Genomic DNA, 21851 nt, shown 5'->3' on the forward strand with positions numbered 1-21851 from the left:
AACAGGCCCGACCCGATAGTCCTTTCGGGTCGGATCCGAGTAAGGTTGGGCTCGTGGGCTGAGCATGGGCCAGTCCGATTTCCTTAAATCTATTTTTCCGAATTTTTAATACTTAAATTCGTATATTTTTTAAAAATTTTAATTAAAAACACCATACATTTTGATTTTAAAACTGTAATAATTATTCAAAGCCTACCATAAGGCTTATCACTCGGGCTCTATCTTTTAGTTTTAAAATCTAAAAAACACATGAGTTAATTTTAACTTAAAATAATTAACATAATAGAGTATATTCTGTTACTTTTAAAAATTAAAAATAAAATACCTTCCAATTTGACCTTAAAATAAATTTTAACTCGTCTATATGATAACCATTAAAAATAAATAAAAGGCTAAATATTTTTATAAAATGTGAATGATAATAAAAAAAACAGAATATATAGTGTTTTTAATAAATTTTACTCTTTTTTTAAAAATGTCCACAGATCAAAGAATAAACGCCGAATCACGGGTACTGGCCAGGTGGGTGGCTCTATTCACGTAGATAAAATTAAATAAAGTAATAAAAAAACCAAAAAAAAAAATGCATGACCTTCACTCTGATCCTTTATCCCATGTTCCTAAATCCTAGCCGTCCGATCTCTGCACCTCCTCGAGATTTCTTCCTAATATTATTTCTTCCCACGAGCACAGACTTAGACCAGCTCCCAAAAAGCACTTTGGGCTAGCTTACAAACCTTGCATGGTTCCAAGTTCCAACGTATGGAAAAGAAAAACTAAGTTCAAATTCAAATCTATCCAAAAAAAAATGCATCATTAATTTTAATCAATTAGCTATTCAATCCGCTATATATAACCCACAAACTCTAGCTATTCTCTTCATCCATCTTCTCTCCAATCCATTGCAATGCAGCACATTACTCGTCGCAGTATCTCTACCTTGCTCTTCTTCTTCCTCTTCCTTCTTCTCGCCTCTGGTAGTGCTTCTCTTCTCTTACACTAACCCGTATTACATACGTGTGTCAAAGCTAAGTTTTTACTTAATAACTAATGGCTTTGTTGTTTGTTTGTTAAGAGATGGGGAGTTTGATGGTGGAGGCGAGGCACTGTGAGTCACAGAGCCACAAGCACAAGGGCATGTGCTTGAGTGAGCACAACTGTGCCAATATTTGCAGCACTGAGGGCTTCACTGGAGGGACGTGCAAAACTCAAGGAATACATCGTCGATGCTTCTGCAGGAGGGCTTGTTGAGAGATGGATTTCTCGGTCTCACGTAGGATCGACTTGAGATGTTAGTGGTTGTTTGTCTTTAGCTTGTGTCTTTTAGTTCATCTTGGAGCAGTGTGTTAGTTTATGCCGTGGAATTAAGAGATATAACTTGTTAGCTAGGTCTCTCTTCTGTTGTAGTTGTAGGGAGGTCGTCTGTCTTCATTGTCATTATCATGCAGTTAATTTTGTGTGAGGTAATCCTGTGCAAATGAGTCTTGCCATTAGACAATTAATGATTCCTGGGGACAATATGATGTGATTTGAGATGGAAGAGGCTAGGAATAAAGTAATCAATAGCTAATGTTGTATAAGTATTTCTCAGATTTGAATCCTAGTGGCATAAAAAGTTAAGTTGAGAGGGCTATAAAATGTCTCTAGACTAGCCTGTGGGATCAACAGTGATCACATATTTGGTGATCCTCACTAGAGAATATGACGATTTCCAGCTGATGAAAGAATTCTTAAACTAAAGGTATAGGGAACCAACTCAAAAGGCAAATGGGAATTGATTCAACTTTTAGATTGGCAGCATTTTGCAAAAGTCTTTTAATTCGCACATTCTCTCTTAAATACTCCACTGCCAACTAAAATAATGATAAACAAAGACTGGAGCAGCTTAATGAGGAATTCATAAGCCAAAATAGAAAGTTCAAATGTAACCATTGCCATTCAAGCATATATGTCTGGAGAACCATGGGCTTTGCTAGATTTTGACCGGATCAAATAGAAACAAAGAATTGAGGAACAATGAAAAAAACTACTACAGAGTATGTTGAGAAGCAGCAATATTAAACAGATTATAATATTGATCTGAAAAGAATCTTAAACAGTTTCTATCACCTTAGACATCTCTAGGAACCTATAATAAGACTTAAAACAGCACATCTGTTATCATTTAGTTAGGTGTACCTGTCCTTTTACTCATGCATGTAAAAAGAACCAGATTTGTTTCTAAAAAAAGACTGATTGAGGATAACAACTTTGATGTACCTTAAGCTATAATAGGCATTAACAGTTACAGTAGTAATGCCAGTAACCAAAACTTCTGCATGACATAAGTTCTGTTTAGTGAAAAGACAAATCTTTGACAGCTCTTAATCACTTTGAATAAAACCTTGAGCTTATGTATACTGAGCTGTTCATGCGTAGAAAGTATACAGGTACTCCATGTCGCAACCTATGTTCTTCAAATACAAAATCCACATGAATTATTTAAATACGTAGCTTTGAATCATCATATAACTGTACAGATGTTAAAGCCAGTTGGAAAGGAGCCTTTTTTTTTTCTAATGCTAAGTCTGGCAGTTATGGTCAAAAAGATTTGCAGTTCAATCTACTTTTTAAGTATAAAAAGTCAGGAACACAGAATCATACTACTAGGAAAATCATAGTCTTTAGTGGATAGTGGACAATATTCTTCTGAGACTTGTAAAGATTACTAAGTGCTGTTGTTCTGGAATTGGTTAAAGAAAAGCAAACCAGTCAAGCTGACAACATCTGAAATGGAGAGCATATGAGTTTCTTGCAATTAAAATGCTCCTCCTATTGGCGATCGTGACATTAGGATGAATACTATATATTTTGCTTCAACAACTTGGAAGGAGCATACTCTCTGAACTTCAATCTCTTCTCTGTGCTGAGGATATTGACTAGGTATCAATGTCCACATCCAGCCACTTAATAATTCCACATATATTAAGGAGGCATGGCTTGTGCAAGCACCAACCCATCACATGCTCCTTTCCTCAAAGCGGATTAACAAAACATCAGCTGTCTGGCTTCTCAGCCAAGAAGAAACTGTTCCAGTCCTTTTAAAAATTAACATCACAGTGGAGATTAGCCTCACTTCACACTTAGAAATATGAATGTCTCTCTCTCAGAGGAAACATCACATGTTCTGGCAAATGGTGATTGTTTTCAGTTCTGATGCTGTATAGAGAAGTTGGATCACTAAAAGAAAAGCATCCAAGCGTGTGAACCCTTTGAATTATGTATCAAGCTCAGGTCGACCAAAATAAAATACTTAACAAGGATGGAAACATGTCCCTCCATGCTGTCTTGTCTAATGACACTTTCCCGTGAAGATTAATACTCTAAACGGTCATGTTGCCGGCCATTTTAGTCCTTCCATAAAGACAGTATAATCCTCACTTTCAAAGACCAGCAACAGTGAAAAGAAACAGGCAATGAAGTTGGGTAGATCTCATCTCCTAAGTTCAATTGCATCTGTTCAATCTCTCAAATGCAGTAACACAAAAGAGTGCTCAATGAAATTTTTTATCGATGCCAGGAGCCCAAGAATAGTTCTTGGTATCTTACGCGATAGCACGGACTGCCTCCTCAGCTGAAGAAACGAGACCCACAGTTATCAAACAATAAGGAAAACTACTTCTGTAGTTTAATGAGATAGGCATGTGAAGTAATATCTTTCTGAGGTGGAGGATCAGATCACCTTCCTCTATTCTTTATCTAACCTGCAGATGCTGGTCAGCAAATCTAAACCAAGCCCCACTAGTCTCTGAAAACACTCCAGGAAAGGGTGTCATGACCCATTTGTCTCTGCAAATGCGGTCAACAAACTAATTAACATTTCATATTGGCATCAACTGTTTCATCCTTCTCATTTTTTTTTCAGTACATAAGTATCTCTGTGGACCAGGTCATCACCAGACAAGCTCACAGTAGAACGCTCTCATGGCGCCAAGTGTCAAGCTAGAAGCTCAACCTGTTTAATTCCTCTTGTGCTCTTTCTCTTTCTTTTGCCATGCAAAAGATATTAAGCACAACAACCCATGAAACTTTTATGCTAGAATCTGCAACTTCTCCTCACTGAGGAAGCCATGCAGACCTTGCTCAGCGTATGTGATCCACCTTTAGCAGAGAGCTACCGAGCGTTGCTTCATGACTTAAAAAGCACTATGAAGTACACACATGAGGCAAATCATGAGGTGGTTGTGGAATGCGAGCTTCCACAGATAGATTTGAGCAATCTGAAGAGTGCCAATCGTGGAGAGAGGCAGAAGTGTGTAGCAGCAATAGCTAAGGCATCTTCAGAGTGGGGCTTCTTCCAAGTTCTGAACCATGGCATCAGTCATGAGCTCTTAGACGACATGAGGCGAGAGCAGATGGCATTGTTTCGCCTACCGTTCCAGAAGAAGGTCAGCTCCAGGCTCTTGAATGACTCTTACAGGTGGGGAACTCCAACAGCACCGTCAGTAAAGCAGTTCTCATGGTCAGAAGCCTTCCATGTTCCTCTGGCAAAGATTTCAGATGACTGTAGCTATGGAGAATTCAGTTCCTTGAGGTACTTTTACTGCACTGCATGCTCATCAAGAAAACCCCTAAGCCTGTATTAACTCTTATCACTATCTGTACTTATGTTATAAGCTGCTAAGTGTTAAATTGATATCACCAGGGATGTGATGGAGAAGCTAACCGTGGCCATGTCCGAGGTTTCTCGCACACTGGCCGGAGTACTAGCAGAGAACTTGGGATATACTGGCCACGGTTTCCCTGAGAACTGTGATGAGAGAACGTGCTTCCTTCGTCTCAATCGATATCCGCCATGCCCTTTCTCATCGGAAACCTTCGGCCTGATGCCTCACACAGACAGTGATTTCCTCACCATCTTATACCAGGATCAGGTCGGGGGACTGCAACTGATGAAGGATTCCAAATGGGTCGCAGTCAAACCAAATCCAGATGCTCTTATTGTCAACATTGGAGACCTCTTCCAGGTACATCATCATACCCCACAAATTCCTCAATCCAACTTGGAAGTTATATGCACATTATTGCAGTATGAGTTCATATTCATTACAACCTCCAAGAAATCTCGTGATGTCAGGTATCTTCCTAAAGTAACTAGCAGGAACAAAACTTCTGATATAATGATAGGAAGACATTCACAACTTTATACGCTGCAAATTAAACCTCCTTTAATTTTAAAAAAATTGATGGTTTATGAATCGATGAAATTATGTAGGCGTGGAGCAATGATATATACAAGAGTGTGGAGCACAAGGTGATGGCTAATGGGAAGGTGGAGAGGTACTCAATTGCCTACTTCCTCTGTCCATCATATGACTCCATTATAGGGAGTTGTAAGAGGCCATCAATGTATAAGGCCTTCACCTTTGGAGAATTCAGGAAACAAGTGCAAGATGATGTTAAAAGAACAGGACAAAAGGTAGGCCTCCCAAGATTTTTACTATAGATAACTTTTTATACCAAAAAGGGTCTCATATGTACAACAGGAAGAGGAAGAAAATCGAGGACAGTGGCATCAAGAGTTACTTGTTACTACAGGGATCAGAATTTTGTATTTAGTATTTAATATTTAAGCTACAGGATCAATAGTTTGTTCTTGTTCATGATGTTTTGTATTTAAGCCTTGATTGGACTCCCAGAAGAGACATTTACGTTGCTTTTTCTCGTAGCTACCTGAAATGAGAAATAAGGTCTTGTTCACGTCCAGAACAGAGTCGAACAGAGAGTAATAAGAATAGCAAAAATTAATTAATTATTATTAAAATAAGAGTTTTATTCTGAGAATAGTTATTTTTATGTTTACTAAAATTTTAGAATAAAAATATAATAATTACTTTTGATATGATATAAAGTGAAACTAGAAAAGAAAAAATTATCGATATGCCCTTTGATTTGATATAAAATAGATTCATAAGATAGATGAAATACAACTAAGTAGGTAGATATGTAGATTGAATGATGTTAATTATGCAATTATTGACAACTAAGTATGCGATGCTAAGATAAGATATTCATACTCTGGAGATTGGTGAGTGAGGCAAGGACTTGAATGGAAAGATAAAAATTAAATTTTGACCTATGTACTTATCCAAGATGCATCAAGAAATAGAAGAATTGGAAACATTGATACTGCTAGTAATCATTGATACTTAATGTCTACTAAACTAATATTCTGTAAAATGAAATGAATAAAGGCATTTAAAGTGTGTCCACCATGAGAGTATTCTAAATGACTAAGAACATATAACATGAAAAATATTGTTTTCTCAAGATAGAGATGAAACTGCACAATGGTCAGATGTTATCATTGAGCTGCTTTCTAGTGCTCTTAGCAAAGCACCTATTTTATTCTCTGGAAATTTGGCTTTACCAGACCAATCCATTGGAAGAAGCTCATCCATCAAAGCTCAGTGGTCTAGACCGCTTTCCTTGACTTTGAGTGTCCCTTCTTTTTCACGACAAAAAGAGGGTAGACACATGGATTCTTTTGCTTCCTCCAAAGAACACGTCTAGGAGACTAGCCATTATGGTCTTTGCATTAAGCTAGTAACTGTACTTTAGAAGAAGAGCTCCCATCAAACATTACCTCAGCATTCATTCCATCGGGTAGTGCCAAATTCTAACTTGCCTCTCATCAATGTTGGTAAATAGTATTCACAAATCTTTTACAGCAGAACAGATAGGATCCACAGAGTAAAACAAGTCATAATACTCTAGTTCTGTTGAATTACAAATCTAGAAATTCCGACCTCAAATGCAGCTAAAAGCACCAAAGCTACAATGTTTTAGCCTTTGAATGCAAGCGTTTAGTATCCACAAAGAGAAAACATGCGATATCTGATAAACTATACTTCCATCCAGGGCAAAACCTGTTAACAGTGCTAGAATGTAAACACTCGCAGAATAGCAGATCATGGCGGTTCAAACAACACTCACGCAAGATATCCAACTTTGGAACATATTTTATTGACATATATAAATTTAAAAATAAATGAATATTTACAACTTAATCAACTTGTAAACCAATTTTGCATCGTCTACAAATATATACAATAGAGTAGTTCAGTATAGCTTGCTTGTGCTAAATCTAAATTCTACATACAGCTATCATTCAGTAAGAACATGCATGCTTCCACTCCACTGCCCCTTAAGCCAAGCAACATTATGCTCGAAAACTTCCAACTAACACAAGATATGGCTCACAATATCTGAGGTATTAAGTTTAGGATAGAAATAAGGCTACCTTATCCTTCAAGCTGCTCTTCTTTTTCATTAAGGGTTCCTCTTCTCTCCACCCTTCCCTGTGTACATCTTTTCTATCAATCACATGAGTCTTAGTCATGCTAATTGTGTCAACTGCATCATGTTCCTCCTCTCTAGCTGGAGGTTTATTCAAGAGTGGACCCAGAAAGAGATCCAACATATACTGAGCAGCGTCTCCCGTTCGTGTAATATTTGTAGAACAGAGCTCAGTTGAAGGGCTTTTATTCTTGTTCCCTTCTGAATCCATCAAAGGAGATCCGGACTGTGTTGTGCATCTGGATAATGCCTTGGTCGACCAAACAGCTTTTACAGGTCCTTCCAGATTGATCTTAGAGGAAGCTGACGAACCTGAAGCATGTGGTTCTGATTGGTTTTCTATAATAGTTGAGAGTTTACATTGCTTCTCTCTATCAGCATTTACATACTGCGATCAAATGGTGTAGCAAAATCAGACCCATGAAACAGATTCCGACATATGCAGTACTGACATAAGAACAGTACAAAATAAATATATGGACAATTAAACAAGTTTCCACAATTCCACCTATAGTGTGAAATGAACACGAACTGAAAATGCAGGAAGTCAAGTGATTATATAGGCGGATCTGGTTTGCACATGAAGCAGCATTGTGACAATTCTCTAACATGATCTCAACACAGTTGAATTCTGAGCACTGAAACTAGCACTGCTTAACTTAGCCAACTACTTTACACAATGCAGACTGGCATTAGATTCCATGAAAAAGAAAAAAGGAAATAATAAAGGATTCACTATCTTCAGAATATAAAAAATGTAATGAATTCATAGTAGAGATACCTTAGCATAAATGTTAAAGCTATCAAGTAGTATAGAAAGAACGAAGTAAATTACCTCTTGGGCTATGCTCATCATATCTCCAACTGTCAGATCGACTTCATTATCATCCCTTCCTGGAGACGAGATTTCCATGTTAATGGTCTTCCGCCTTTTACTCTTTCTATTATGCTTCTTTTGAGCAGCCCTTTCATTTACTGCTACTTCACCCCTGTCAATTTCATCCTCATGTCTTAATTTACCTTCATCATGTTGATTGTTGATAGTACTTTGAAACACATCTCTTCTAGTTGCTTTGCCAACGCTTTGTCTTGCCTCACATCTTTGCAGATTCTCTGATTTATCAGGTACCTCCGTACCCTCTCTTAGTATCCTTCTGCTATGCTTTCTACCGGTGGAACTTATGCCAACCTTAATCTTGGGTTCCTCTTCTAGTTGTGAACTTCTTTTACTACCAAATTCAGAGTTTGCTACTTCATCAGCAGAGTTTTTTTTCAGCATCCATATAGGTAAACGCCGTTTTCTTCCAGAATCAGTATCAGTCAATACTTCAGCCATTCTTTCTGCAATCAATAATGAAATGCTGATTTTCACATGCGCTGAAATTTCATAACAGATAAAGCTATCATTTAATAATAAGTAGCAGCAAAACCCCCCCGGCTCAAACATGCAAGTCAAACTACTATATGTGTGATCCCATTAAAAGTTGAATATCTGAAAGATAGTATATACATATTTGTTACTATGGAATTAAGCAAAAGATGCCTATACAAGTGTATTTGCAAAAGCATTCAAAAGTTATTGTTTTTAAAAATTCTATCTACTTACATTGTTAAATATTCATCTGGTGCATCTGGATTGAGCGGAACAACAAAACCTTTCAAAAAGTTACTACTAAATGTCCTGTTGACCTTTACCACATTAACAACATGTCAACATGTTCATGTTGTGGGCAGGTTTGAGAGGCGAAGAGGTGCAGAAAATGGCCAAAATGCAGGTGTACGAGCAGAAACGAAGCCTCATTCAGCTCGATGACTAACTGTTCCTGCTGAATGTTTTGGTTTCTATTTTGGCTTGAGGTGTCTGTTCTTTTATTGCTAATTGAGTGTGAGAAGATGCTATTCCTCACTTTTGTATGTGTTGATACAATTTGCTAATTTGTTTGGTGGATGGTATATCTGTACAGGTTGTGTAGCTACTACACTTGTAGTTACTTGGGTCTTCTTGTTTCAAAATGAAACATAGCCATAATTGTAGCTTTCCTCAAAAAAAGAAAAAACAAACTTATGTTGTTAAATTTAAAGCACCTCTTATTGCATATGGCACTGTTGATGCTCCCAACATCCATGATGAGTGCAAATGTTCAAGGGCTAACTCATTATGAGAAAGATATTCAATTGATTCCATCAGAAAAGTTACCAAGTTTAGCCGCAATGAATATGAGGTTGTCTAAAGGATAACTCGAATATGAGAAAACTCCAAAAGAAAAGAAATGGCAAAACTTTTGCACCTCAATTCGATTCCAACTATACAGCAGCAAGAAACATACTTCACATTTCGGATCAAGCAAATTATCACCCAGGTACCCCTTTCAAAGATCTCTTCCTTGAATCATTCAGCTCTATTCTTTCGCAAACAAAAGATCGAGCAAGCGTATCAATGAGAGATATCCAAACTAGAAAGAACTGTTTGTGGCTAAAGTTATCAAGGCAATCAAATCGTAACAAGAGATCCCAAAACCTAGTACCAAAAGATTGAAAGCAAATATACGAGGATCAAACAGGATAGCAAGGAAACCAGAATTCAAACCCTAGTTCATGGAATACCTGCAACCGCAACCGGACTTCCTGATCGAAACGAGGCGATGCGCGACTTCTTTCAAATGGAAAGCACGAATTACGAAACAAAAGAACGGGAGGAATTTGCAAAAATAAACCACCGGCCCCCTTGCAATACTGGCCCAATACTGGCCTACTTATTTCATAAAGAAAGCGAGTATCGAACGATCTCATCCCTTGGTTAATTTATTTCGTACATATATCACTCAAATAAAATCTAAATCTAAATTATTACAACTCATCGATAAATAATTTAATAAAAACTACTAATGTTTCTCTCCTAATTTAATTAATTAAAATTAAATAATATTAAATAAAACTAATCAGAAGTACCAATCATAATCATATAAATCGAAATTATCGATCACTCTTTTAAATATTAAAAATAAATTAGTCATCTTTTATTTTTCTTTCTTAGTTGATCTATTTTTTATAAAATATAAAAAAATAGATTGATATAAATTATCTTATATAATCCCTTAATTTATCAAAGGGTGAAAATTACTTTTAATAATCAAATGGTTTGTACCGTAGTGTTGTTGCATTGAAACATATTCATATTATAATATCTAATTAAGCTTTAATAAACTACTATAAGACGAAGTGGCAACCCATTTGAACCCTGTGAATTCCAATCAATTGAAAAAGAAAAGAAAAAGAAAAAGAAAAAGAAAAATAGCTTCATAGAAATCTGGAGTGCTAATTCCCTTTAAAAAAAAATGAAGCCCAACCAAGTCTAAGTCAAGGACGTGCTGACACGAAAGAACTCATTTTCTTCAATAAAAATGGGAGGCGCACACACAACTTACTTGGTTGGCATTAAATTTGATAAAAATAAGAAGTTAACTGATTAGTATGAAACAAACATTTAAGTTTTTTAGATTAAGATAACAATAAATAGAGAACTAGATTTTAAGATCAAATGAGAGGTAATTTAAGTATTTCAATTTTTATATTCTAAATTTATTCTGTTAACTATTGTTAGGTAAAGTTAATCTACCGTATTTTTTTAGGCATTACAAGCAAAATTTTGGGTCTAAAAATAAGATGTAGGATGTTTTTGATAAATTTTCTTGAAAAAAAAAAACACCTAGACACACGTATGTATTTAAACCCTAGGCAATAATATCACTCGTTTGCTTAAATAAAAATAGAAAAAAATATTAAAAAATAAAAGCAGAGATGAATGTCAAGATTTTAACATAAAAAAACCCAAACGGAAAAAAACAACGGATCCAAACTCGGATCAAAATCAATCACTAGAATAGTAGCAGTTACAAGACTGACTCACAAAACAACCCGTCGATCCAAACGACTTTGTTCCTCTCAGTCTTGCTCGCTAGAACCCACAATTCACCGCTTCTCGTGATTGATATCCAACTTTAGTAGCCCTTGAGATTAATCTTTCGTTTAGATAACCTTTAAAATGAAAGATTAAGCTTTGTAGAAGAGTAAGACCTTGTTGGTTGAAGAAACGATGTAACCACAAGAGTTCACCTTCAAATTGCTTCATCAACCACACTAGAGTTAGGGCATCACTATACTTATATAAGATCTCCAAGATAGAGTCAAATCCAAGTCTTATCCGAAGTCACGAAAGTCCAAAATTTGTAAACTTCGTAGGTGCGTTCGAACGCGGCCCGGGTGCGTTCGAACGACTTTGATTTGATTTCAGGTGCGTTCGAACAGGCCCAAGTGCGTTCGAATGCGGCAGGTTGATTTTCACAGGTTGCGTTCGAACGGCTAAAGCTGCGTTCAAACGCGCGTAGAAACAACACTTACTGTTTGTGCAAACGCTTGCGCTTGCGTTTGAATGCGCTTGTAAACGCTACTATCTGTTTTGTGCGAATGCGTGCGCTCGCGTTTGAACGCGTTTGTGAACACTACTCTCTGTCTGTGCAAACACGTGCACTCATGTTCGAACACGCTTGTGAACGTAGTGTTACTATCTATGCGAACGTGTGCGCTCGCGTTCGAACACACTTGTGAACGCTACTCTCTGTCTTTGTGAACGTCCTATGAACTCGTAAACTCTTCTCCATTAATCTTGCAATTCTTCAAAATAAGTACTTTCTAAACTTATATAAATGCTCATATACATGTATAAAAATACTTAGAATATTTGTTCACAATTGTAACAATAAAAACCAAACATTTTCTAATACATCTGATAATGAATATTGGTCATGAACCTCGTTTATCGAAGTCTTATAATCTGACAATGAGATCCGGATAAAGGAGTCGGATAACTAATTATCTAAACTCTAGAACGCAACGCATGCACGGATAAAGCCCACCTTATCGATGGGCTTTATCCATCTCTGTCCCTCGCCGATCTCGCCGAGCACTAGTGAAGAAATTGTTACCATTTAGTAGTTTATTCTCTTCAAGACGTGGGGAGGAGGAGCTGGTACTCAAAAGCGCGGCCAAATCCCCCAAGTCAGAAGCAAAGCAAAGAATCCAAAACCCGAAGCTTCACTCTTTTCCTTCCCCACGCCGTCGAGATCCGATCCTTATCCATCTCTTGGTTACCTCTCAGATCCAATCCTCTTCTGCTCCTTCCTTCCTTCCTCAGATCCGACCTCAATCGCCTCTCCTTTGCTCCCTCGGTCTCTAATTCGATCCGGTTTAGGGAATGGCGGAGGAAGCTACTCCGGCGGCGGCGGCGACGGGGGAGGAGGAAGTGAAGTCGTCTTCCGCGGCGGGGGAGTCGGAGGTGAAGAAGCATCGCAGGGGAATCTTGTCAAGAATCTGGAGGGGTTTATTCGGGGGGAGGAGTGAGGATTACGAGAAGAGGTTAAAGTACTTGTCGAAGGAGGAGGCTTCGGTTCACGCGAGGATGAAGCGGAGGGCGCAGTCCTCGAGGAAGATGGTTAGGAATCTCATTGTTCTATCCGTCATGGTTGAGGTGCGTTTTTTGTTCGATACTTTTTAGTCCTTTGTTGGGTTTATGGTGAGTTTTGTAGAAATTTTTAGTGAACTATCGATATATTCCGACTTGAGCTGAAGAATTCTGATACGATTAATATAAGAGTTTGTAGTTTTTGTGCTGCGGTTTTCTTGTATTCCACTTGATTTGTACTTTTATGCCCTTTCTTATCGTGTATCAAACTTACATGCCACAAATTGGGTAGAATTCTGGCAAAACTATCATCTATGTTAAGTCTAAGGGGAGAAACTAATCTGACGTTACTGTAATAGGTTCACATAATCTTCCTAGTATATCGACTTCCAAGTTCATAGTGCCTGCCTGAACTTTGTTGTTGATGTGTTATATGTAAACATAATGACGCTAAGTTAGCTTAAATACTTCAAAGTTCAAACTACACAGTTCAATGTGAATAGGACTTTAGCACATATATGTACAATGAGTCATATTGCACATATTCATTGGCTTGTCAAAAGTTGAGATTAGTCGGTTAGGAGTAGGACTTTCCTATGTAAGGAAATGAAGCTCTTGAGATTCTTTGAAGAAATAATTCATTGATTAATAATGTACTATCTTTTTCTTCAAGGGTGATCATCTTGTGAACCACCTTATTGTTCCCTATGTCGGGAAGTGAATTAATTATTTGCATCTTTGTCTTCAAGTGGTATAACCATCTTATTGTTCCTAATGTTGCATTAAACATTGGTCTCCTTTATGTTGTTGCATCAATCAACCTTTTCCAAACACCATAGTCTTCTCAATTTGGTATTGCAAAAATTCTATTCTCGCTTTGACAATAAAGAAAGTTAAAAGGCAGTACATTAATTTTGCTTGAAACAAAGACAACAGGTAGGAATAGGAAGAGGAAAGAGCATACTAATGAAACTGTCAAATGCATCATACTGTGATAGATTGCAGTCATGCCCTCGGTTTGTCCCTTACGTTGTTAACAATTGATCACAACTATCTGACTTTATGAAAGTCTACTCACCCCTTTATCTAATCAAAAGATATGGTGTACAACCACCAGGTTATGATTCTGAACTACAGGGACATTATGATACCTGGTACCTTTGTTTATGCGAGATAATTAATTTACTGTAGATTACGAGTCATATGCTGCAACTAAACCTACTCTTTTTTTTTTGTTAATGCAAGTATTTCACCTGCTTAAAATTCATGCATGTGATGTACTGCTCTTCAGACTATCATGATACTTTTCACCAGTAGATGTGAGCTTGTTCGCATTTATGACAATACATGCTTGACTTGTTTCTCTCTTGTAATATGCTCCACCTAATGTAGGTGCTTATGCTGTCATATTCTCACCAGGTAGTAGCAGTGGTTTATGCTATCATGACAACAAGATCTGTGGATTTGAACTGGCAAACGAGGGCAATTCGAGTTTTGCCTATGTTTGTTTTACCTGGTTTATCTTCTATAATCTATTCAGCACTCATAAGATTTACAAGGATGCGTAAGTATTACAAAATTTTCCTAACAATTCAGTTTCTGTCTCATTAAGGAACTAAGAACTTTGACCTTATAGTTTGGTATAGCAATTAAGCAGCCTTCTATAACTTGTATTATCTCCCATATGGCTCTTCTGGAGACCGATTTGTCATGATGAACAATGTTATGGTTGTGATTATGAGTTCTTTTTAACGACTCTCAAGTAATTGAATGATTAAGTCTACTACTTTCACACTGGAAGTTATTGAAGTTGGAACCTGTCTACATTTTTAGTTTGGAACAATTAAAGACATTATTTTGTCACCATTAAAATTGAATATGAAGCTTAAGTTGGTCCTGCAGGAATGCTAGTCCTTCTCACATGTGTTTTCATCCTTCATTTTAATGTTATCTTATTATTAGCTTATTTAATCAATTAATCTTAATAACTACTTTTACAGAAGATCAAGTGGAATCTTTTTGCAGTCATTAATAAATAATATCGATGAAAGAGTTACAGTTTTTGAAACCATGATTAAGTATCTTATAAAGTTTGTAAGTATTTCTTAAATTTTGTAGGGCAATTTTATCTTTAGAGAGAACAATTAAAGACATTATTTTGTCACCATTAAAATTGAATATGAAGCTTAAGTTGGTCCTGCATGAATGCTAGTCCTTCTCACATGTGTTTTCATCCTTCATTTTAATGTTATCTTATTATTAGCTTATCTAATCAATTAATCTTAATAACTACTTTTACAGAAGATCAAGTTGAATCTTTTTGCAGTCATTAATAAATAATATCGATGAAAGAGTTACAGTTTTTGAAACCATGATTAAGTATCTTATAAAGTTTGTAAATATTTCTTAAATTTTGTAGGGCAATTTATCTTTAGAGATAATAACTTTCATTACAAAGTGATGAACTTGTTCTTTCTCCCTATTTGGTTAAGCTGGAGAAAAGAGTACCAGATATATTAATAAATTCTATTAACTTGCTCTAAAATTGAAGCTATAGGATTAGCGATGCCTTAAATTTTTTCTCATATCATTGTTGAACTTTATTGCTGTGTTTCTGAACACTTCGAGCATTTCTTGTCATTTTACCACTAGCCTCAAGTCATCATAAGTTGTTCCAACTCCCCAATGTTTGCTTTTGCCTTTTCTTGCTGTGTAGATGCTATTAATTTTTTCACTTTAGAAAGTGATGTATTATATTTTTTTGACACTCTTCTAGTGAATCAATTCATACCTTATTTAACAATGTATGTTGTGAAATAGTAATGGACAGATAGAGAGAAGAATTACAAATCAGCTTGATTCCAACTGTCATTCACTAATCATCTTTTCTGAACTACCTTGTTATCATGACTTATCTTATAACTATTGACCTTCTGTTTTCTTCTTGATCTATAGAGCCTCTTTTGCAATTCTTTAATGCTACTGTTGGCCTTCTCCATTCATACTAGTGAGCAAGTCTATTTTATTGGTCTTCTCCTGGATATTCGCCACTTGGTGTCTTCTTGACCTAGAACTGCAATCAATTGGATATGAAATATGGCCAAAATTGACAGAGCAAATACCATTCAATTTGCTTCTTTATGTAGCTCTCCACTTTTTGTGCAGTTTTGATCTCGAGTCATCAGCTTTAGTGAATCTTTAGATATAACTTAGCTTTATTTGCAGGCCCATCTTATTTTCTTCTAATTAATTCAATCAAATATCTAAGTTTGCCTTCAATTTTGGAAAGTTCACTTTATTGCCTCTGGTATTTCTCAGATGAATTTAGTTTATTATGGTATTAGTAGATGTGGCTCTTACACTTAAATGATTCAGTTCATATTTCCACATGCAGTTGACCGCAAGGACCAGAAAACACTTGAAAGCTTGCGAGCTGAGAGAAAAGCTAAGATTGATGAGCTTAAAGAGAGAACAAACTATTACACCACACAACAGCTTATTCAAGTTAGTAGTGCACAGATTTCCTGAGAACCTGAAGACATGCATTTAGTGTGCTTTGTCTAGTGCTTGTGGTATTTACTGACCTTAGGTTTTTGCAGAAATACGACCTTGATCCAGCTGCAAAGGCTGCAGCAGCTTCTGTTTTGGCATCTAAGTTGGGGGCAGAGTCTGGCTTGAAAGTCCATGTTGAAGATGAAACAAAAACTGAAGCACCAATGGGTAAAAGCAATGATGTTGAGATGGTGCAGTCAAATGGGCTCAGGAATAGGAAGCAAGGGCAAGCGAGATGCAATAACAGCGGGGGCACCGCAATTTCTCACATTGTCAATGAACCAACCCATGAATCTGGTGGTGATGGCCAAGAAGTTGCCACTCAGGCTCAGAAGGTTGTTGATCACTATAGAGGCTCAGGAACAAATGATGGGGGATGGATTGCCCGAATTGCTGCACTGCTTGTGGGTGAGGATCCGTCGCAGTCCTATGCGCTCATATGTGGGAATTGCCATATGCATAATGGTGCGTCAAATGGATTTCGGGCTTTCTTTGTTGATGTTAAACAACTCTCAGTAGCAATTATTCTATCATCAATTATTTGCAGGGTTGGCCCGGAAAGAAGATTTCCCCTATGTGACATACTATTGCCCACACTGCCATGCACTGAACACATCAAAGCTATCTGGAGAGCATGACTTGGTTTCAACCTCAGGCAAGACCTCTCCCTTTGCTCCAGTTGATGGAAATCATGCATCTAATGTTGCGACTGAGAGTGAACAGGTGAGTAACCCAACAACAACGCTGGAGCTACCTACAGGACAACATGAAGACAAACAAATTGTGGAGGCAAGTTGAGGGTTCTCTGTTCTCACGAAGAAGTGAGTGATTTCAATATCTTTATTTGCTTCTGTGTTTCCCACCATTTTGGAAAAGTGTCACTTTTACTTTCATCTTATAGTGTGACAAAAGTAGCTTACCTTTAGGTGTACATCTTGGAGAAATTGTGGTTCTTCGATTGGATATTGCTGTAAATGTCATTGTAACTCATATGACATCACAATCTGACTATGAGAGTTTGAGCTAATGAAGAAATTGATGACAGTGCTGCTCTATTGTCTGATCATGAGCATTTACATTACATGATGTCACTTCTTTTTTTTCTTTCTTTTTCCTTTTCCTCCATGTGATAAAAGAAAGTTGACTGCAATCAGTTTAGCTTCACCACTCCTACTCTTTCTGGAGCAAGGAATGGATGGGATCGTGTGCGATTGCTTCTGCCAGTCTTTGAACTAATTGGTTTAGAAGAATTTAATGTAATGAAATGGGTGGATGACAAATCATAACAATTTTTATTTTGCGATACACCCTTTATCTGTTTACAAGTCCAGGTAAAACGATATTGGCTAAAGTATACAGTATTTTGATTCTAGTCAGAATTGTATGCACCTTTCCAATGTTAGGCAAGGATTCAATCAAATTTCTGTGCTTTTCTAGGTAGCTAACGATATTCTTTGATAACTATGCAGAGACATTTGCCTTGGATATAATCTTCCGCTTGACTTCTGCAGCTACTTTTGCAGCTTGTTGCTTTATAATAACAATTACAGTATGAACAGTGCCTTTCAAAGTTTTTCTTTTGCGAGTGATAAATTTGTTGAATTGCAGAAAAGTGAGCATTTCCTATACACATCTTCCTTGTGTTCCGAATCCTCCTCAGGTTTAGTTTGCAGTTGTTTTCTACTGTAATGCAGCTTACCTATATGGTATCTGGACAGGACAATCACAGAAATCTGGTTCATTTTTATTTAACTATTTATTAGCATTGATTTGATGGTGTGTTTCGATCGATTCGCACAAGATCAGCCTCGGAACAAAGACAGGCAAAGCCTGAGTTGGGGTTTGTCAATGTATTGCAAACCTATGCCCTGCTCAAGTAGCCTTCGGCTTTGACACTAGACCAGACCGTGACTCAGGCCATCTTTTTTGGCCCCGAATATGCCTCAAATCAATGCAAATTGGTAAAAGGTACAGTGTAATCCATAAAGATAGTGGCTATTAATTAAGCCAGGTTTATGAATGCCATTTTAATCATCGATAATATTACAAAAGCATTTTCGTTTTTAATCGTTTCCTTCTCCCTTCTCTTCATATCCTACCTATAATTCACCATTAAATAGTTGAAATCATCAGGCAATATGTTACAGCTTTACCTCCGGGTACATTGTAAGTCTCTCGGTCGCCAACGATAATTACGGGATAAACGTGAGGTTTCGGGAGCTTTCTTGCTACTGTTTTGCTACGACAGATAGACCGAGTCACCTCTTTGAAAGCCTTAAAATCCATAATGGCTAAATGAAGAGCTCCCTAATAAATTAATAGCTTCCAATTAGCCCAAGTTTATCTTTCTCTAGAATATAGATGTGTATTTTAGCATACATATAATACCGTATAAATATCTAATCTTATATAATAACGTATATGGTTATTTTTTAAATTTATAGTTGGTAAAGCTAACGGAGCATTGTACAATTCCTGCTATTTATACGGTTTGCTCCAAGACAGAATGATAATAAGAAAAACAATAGTGAATCCTTTGACGAAGATATCCAATTTGGTGGGATCCTTAGCAAGAACCAAAGTGAGTCTCATCTATTACTTTTCTTGCAGGCATCTGTTATTCTCCTTTCAGCTTGGTTCTCCGTTACCCTTTTTCCTTTTTCGCTATTAGATCAAAGTTTCTTGTTCTCTTCCTTTACAGTGGAAGATATTGTTAGTGCATGGAAGATCTAATTTGAGGTGGGTTTGGTATTAAACTAGAGAAATCTGTGATGGGTGTTCTTCTCTTTGATGAGGTAATAGTGGGTTGAGACGTGATCCCATGATCTCATGTTATTTTTTTAGTTTATATGTTAATTGAGAGGTAATGAGCTTCTACATCCTTGCATGTCCTCCTCTGAGGACAAAAATAAAAAATAAAAAAAATCCTGTTTTATTGCTTTTACTAAATGATTTTAGCCAAAAGATTTTGGAAACTTAGGGGCAGTGTCGTCATTTTATTAAGGAATTTAAGGGTGAAAGGCATAGATGCAAAGAATGGGAAAGAAATAGGAGAATCATTTATTGGGGGAAGAAAGAACTTCAGATGGTATTCTTCCATCTTCTGAAGCACTTTAATTATCTTGCATTTTTATATACTTTGTTACTGAATGTTCCTCTGCCTGCAATAGGAGTTGGGAAAAGTTCATCAACTATTGTTCTTTCTCTGTAAAACCAAATCTTTTTATTTTAAAGTAATGGCCCTCTTCTACAACATCTGTTCTTGTCTAATCATAGATCTCATTTTCTTTATGGGAATGATTAATTTTTCAGGCATTGATTGAATGATTGAGCTTCCCACACCATTCCATAAGCTGTTTATTTATTCAATGCTTATGTTTCACTCACATGCTGACCCATATAAGGGTTAGGAATGTAATTTCATGAATATAAGAAGATTTCAAGTTTTACCAATATGATGAGAATTGAAATGATCCTTTCCTCCCCATCCAAGTCTCTGACCTGCTCTTCCCCTGGAATCTCATGGTTAGAAGTGGCTAGAGCATGAGCACCTCATAGTTTTCTCTTCTATTTTGATGGTTTCCTATTTTGCTTCCCATTTCTTTATTTTCTGCTTACATGAGGCCAGCACACAGCTCATCCTTTCCCTATTTTGGATTTTATATGTTGACCAATTTACCCCTTTTGTGTTGCTCTCTCTAATGCATTAGGTGCCATCTGTTACTTCTGAACAAATGCTAAGAATCAGTTTGCCTTCTCCCTTCTTGTGTTCTTTCCCTTTTGTCTTCTGATCTGAACCTAGGTACAAAGTTTTAGTCTTGTTAATGAACCTTCTCAATTTCCTTTGAGTTGGATCGTTACAGTTGACTTTCTTTATTTTTATCTAGAAATAGGCACACAAGGAGGCAAGAGCAATGGAAGGGATGCAGTGGAAGGGATGCGTTTGTCGAATAAGGAAGTGCATGTTCGACTTTATATCGATGGAGGATGATCTGATCGACGACGATGAGGATTCATGGGATCTAATCGGAAGAGAACTCCGTCTCAAGGCCACCTTCTTGTATTGTGATCTCAACCAGGTTATTTCAAATGCAAGAGATGCAGATAAAAAGTCTCTCACTGACCTGGCCAACAAGCTCTTCTACTTCATGGAAGAGGTAACAATGCATTTCTCTCTCTCTCTCTCTCTCTCTTCTTGCAAGTAAAACTGTATATTCTTTTTTTACTCTATGAAAATCACTAGATAGAAAAAAAAACTGTTGGCATTTCATATTTTGGAAATGTTCTAGTCTTCTCTTTCACATATTAAATACATGCACAAATTGGAGTTATTTATTGCAGTCAATGTTTACTTAAGTACTTCTAGCAACTTGAATCAGTAATTTAAGGATCAGTAGATACTAGATAGTTGGCTTTTATCTAATTCAATTTCTTGAATGGGTGGATGTAAATATGTAGTCCCAATTAATAGTGTCCTGATGATGCTATTCTAATTGAGGTCTGATCCCCAATCTTTTCTCAATAAATAAATAAATAAACAAACAAATAGTATCCTTCAGATACTTTTGTTTATTTATCATTGTTAATTACTGTTTCATGAAGCACCAAATTATCAATAAGATCAAATTAACGGTAAGAATCCTAGAGGGGGCCTTTGGACCTCCTTGTTCTTTTTATTCAAGTCAACTTGGAGCAGCCTACAAAGACCAACCAGAGCTTTTCTATTCAGAAACTTAAAGCATATCTTCTCTCTGTAGAGTGGTTAGGTGCTTTTAATTGGACTTAGGCACAAGTCAACTGCATGCAATCTTCTCATAAACTATGAGGATATCCTTTGTTAAGTTTGATATATTCTTGGTAACAACTCATCTTAGTGTGATTACTGAGATATTCACTATTTTATCAATACATCTGTATGTGACATTACAAGCCGATGAATCAATCTGCTCATCGACCTTGTTAATTTATCATGATAAATCTGCCTTCATTTGACTATGTTGGTTTAATTTTGATTTACAGCTGCACTGTGCGGTGAAGAGTCGAAGCATTGCTCTAACGCAGGTTTGCTACAGCGATACGACTCATGTTCTTCAGGAAGTGATGGCTGCTCTCCTGCGTTCTGCTGATATGGGAAAGGAAGAGGAAAAATGAAGTATCTCGTTAGCTGCATGTTTTCTTGACAGAAAAAGAAGCTGTGGGCCAAACTTCATGTGAAATATCTTGGTAGCTAATATGTAAATAGCTTAATTGGGGGCTCAGAATTGAACAAAAGAGGGAATTGTTTACCCTTTTATGCTCACAATCTTGTCCTTTTCCCCTGTACATCTCAAAGGTGGCTGATAATTTAATCCTTCCATGGCATCAAGTTGGATATTTGAGTGTAACATATGAAAACAGAGTAGGCTATGACTCGGCTAGAAGGTACTCCAATGTGACAGTAGCACCTCAGGTAGCTTGCAATTAAAACTTTTCGTTAATACCCTTTCTCATCAAGTTAATCCAT

At 36.8% G+C, this 21851-nt stretch overlaps 4 protein-coding genes across 16 annotated transcripts; 3 read left to right on the plus strand and 1 right to left on the minus strand.

Annotated features, from left to right (window-relative positions):
- The first annotated feature begins 3937 nt into the window (after positions 1-3937).
- Positions 3938-5745, plus strand: LOC140784745 (gibberellin 2-beta-dioxygenase 6-like). The gene is made up of 3 exons (XM_073132278.1): positions 3938-4573; positions 4685-5006; positions 5255-5745. The coding sequence occupies exons 1-3, from the start codon at positions 4110-4112 to the stop codon at positions 5483-5485; spliced, it is 1017 nt and encodes a 338-aa protein (XP_072988379.1). The 5' UTR covers positions 3938-4109; the 3' UTR covers positions 5486-5745.
- A 1236-nt stretch (positions 5746-6981) lies between these two features.
- Positions 6982-10065, minus strand: LOC140783413 (uncharacterized). Of its 2 annotated transcripts, XM_073130305.1 has the most exons (4): positions 9943-10065; positions 9627-9737; positions 8174-8679; positions 6982-7726 (listed from the first exon to the last, which is right to left on the minus strand). In XM_073130305.1, exons 3-4 carry the CDS (start codon positions 8672-8674, stop codon positions 7262-7264), a joined length of 966 nt encoding a protein of 321 aa, XP_072986406.1. In that variant the 5' UTR covers positions 8675-8679; positions 9627-9737; positions 9943-10065; the 3' UTR covers positions 6982-7261. The 2 variants fall into 2 exon arrangements, with proteins under 2 accessions (XP_072986406.1, XP_072986405.1); XM_073130304.1 differs by lacking the exon at positions 9627-9737.
- A 2190-nt stretch (positions 10066-12255) lies between these two features.
- Positions 12256-18095, plus strand: LOC140784984 (uncharacterized protein At2g24330-like). Of its 8 annotated transcripts, XR_012108355.1 has the most exons (7): positions 12256-12862; positions 14189-14360; positions 16191-16300; positions 16396-16813; positions 16896-17003; positions 17072-17169; positions 17818-18095. XR_012108355.1 is itself a non-coding variant. In XM_073132656.1 (6 exons), the coding sequence occupies exons 1-6, from the start codon at positions 12590-12592 to the stop codon at positions 17077-17079; spliced, it is 1089 nt and encodes a 362-aa protein (XP_072988757.1). In that variant the 5' UTR covers positions 12256-12589; the 3' UTR covers positions 17080-17403. The 8 variants fall into 8 exon arrangements, 7 of the variants coding, with proteins under 7 accessions (XP_072988757.1, XP_072988754.1, XP_072988752.1 ...); XM_073132656.1 differs by lacking the exon at positions 17818-18095 and having other exon boundaries at positions 17072-17403; XM_073132653.1 differs by having other exon boundaries at positions 12259-12862; positions 16896-17169.
- A 712-nt stretch (positions 18096-18807) lies between these two features.
- On the plus strand, positions 18808-21719 carry LOC140784470 (photosynthetic NDH subunit of lumenal location 3, chloroplastic-like). 5 transcript variants are annotated; one of them, XM_073131893.1, is made up of 4 exons: positions 19816-19873; positions 20059-20150; positions 20236-20505; positions 21368-21719. In XM_073131893.1, the coding sequence occupies exons 3-4, from the start codon at positions 20263-20265 to the stop codon at positions 21497-21499; spliced, it is 375 nt and encodes a 124-aa protein (XP_072987994.1). In that variant the 5' UTR covers positions 19816-19873; positions 20059-20150; positions 20236-20262; the 3' UTR covers positions 21500-21719. The 5 variants fall into 5 exon arrangements, with proteins under 5 accessions (XP_072987997.1, XP_072987996.1, XP_072987995.1 ...); XM_073131896.1 differs by lacking the exons at positions 19816-19873; positions 20059-20150 and adding an exon at positions 18808-18929; XM_073131895.1 differs by lacking the exons at positions 19816-19873; positions 20059-20150 and adding an exon at positions 19052-19143.
- The last annotated feature ends 132 nt before the right edge of the window (positions 21720-21851 follow it).

The sequence above is a fragment of the Typha latifolia genome, chromosome 3 (genome assembly GCF_019914945.1).
Source record: "Typha latifolia isolate L0001 chromosome 3, TyphaL0001v2, whole genome shotgun sequence".
In the NCBI taxonomy this organism is placed as follows: domain Eukaryota; kingdom Viridiplantae; phylum Streptophyta; class Magnoliopsida; order Poales; family Typhaceae; genus Typha; species Typha latifolia.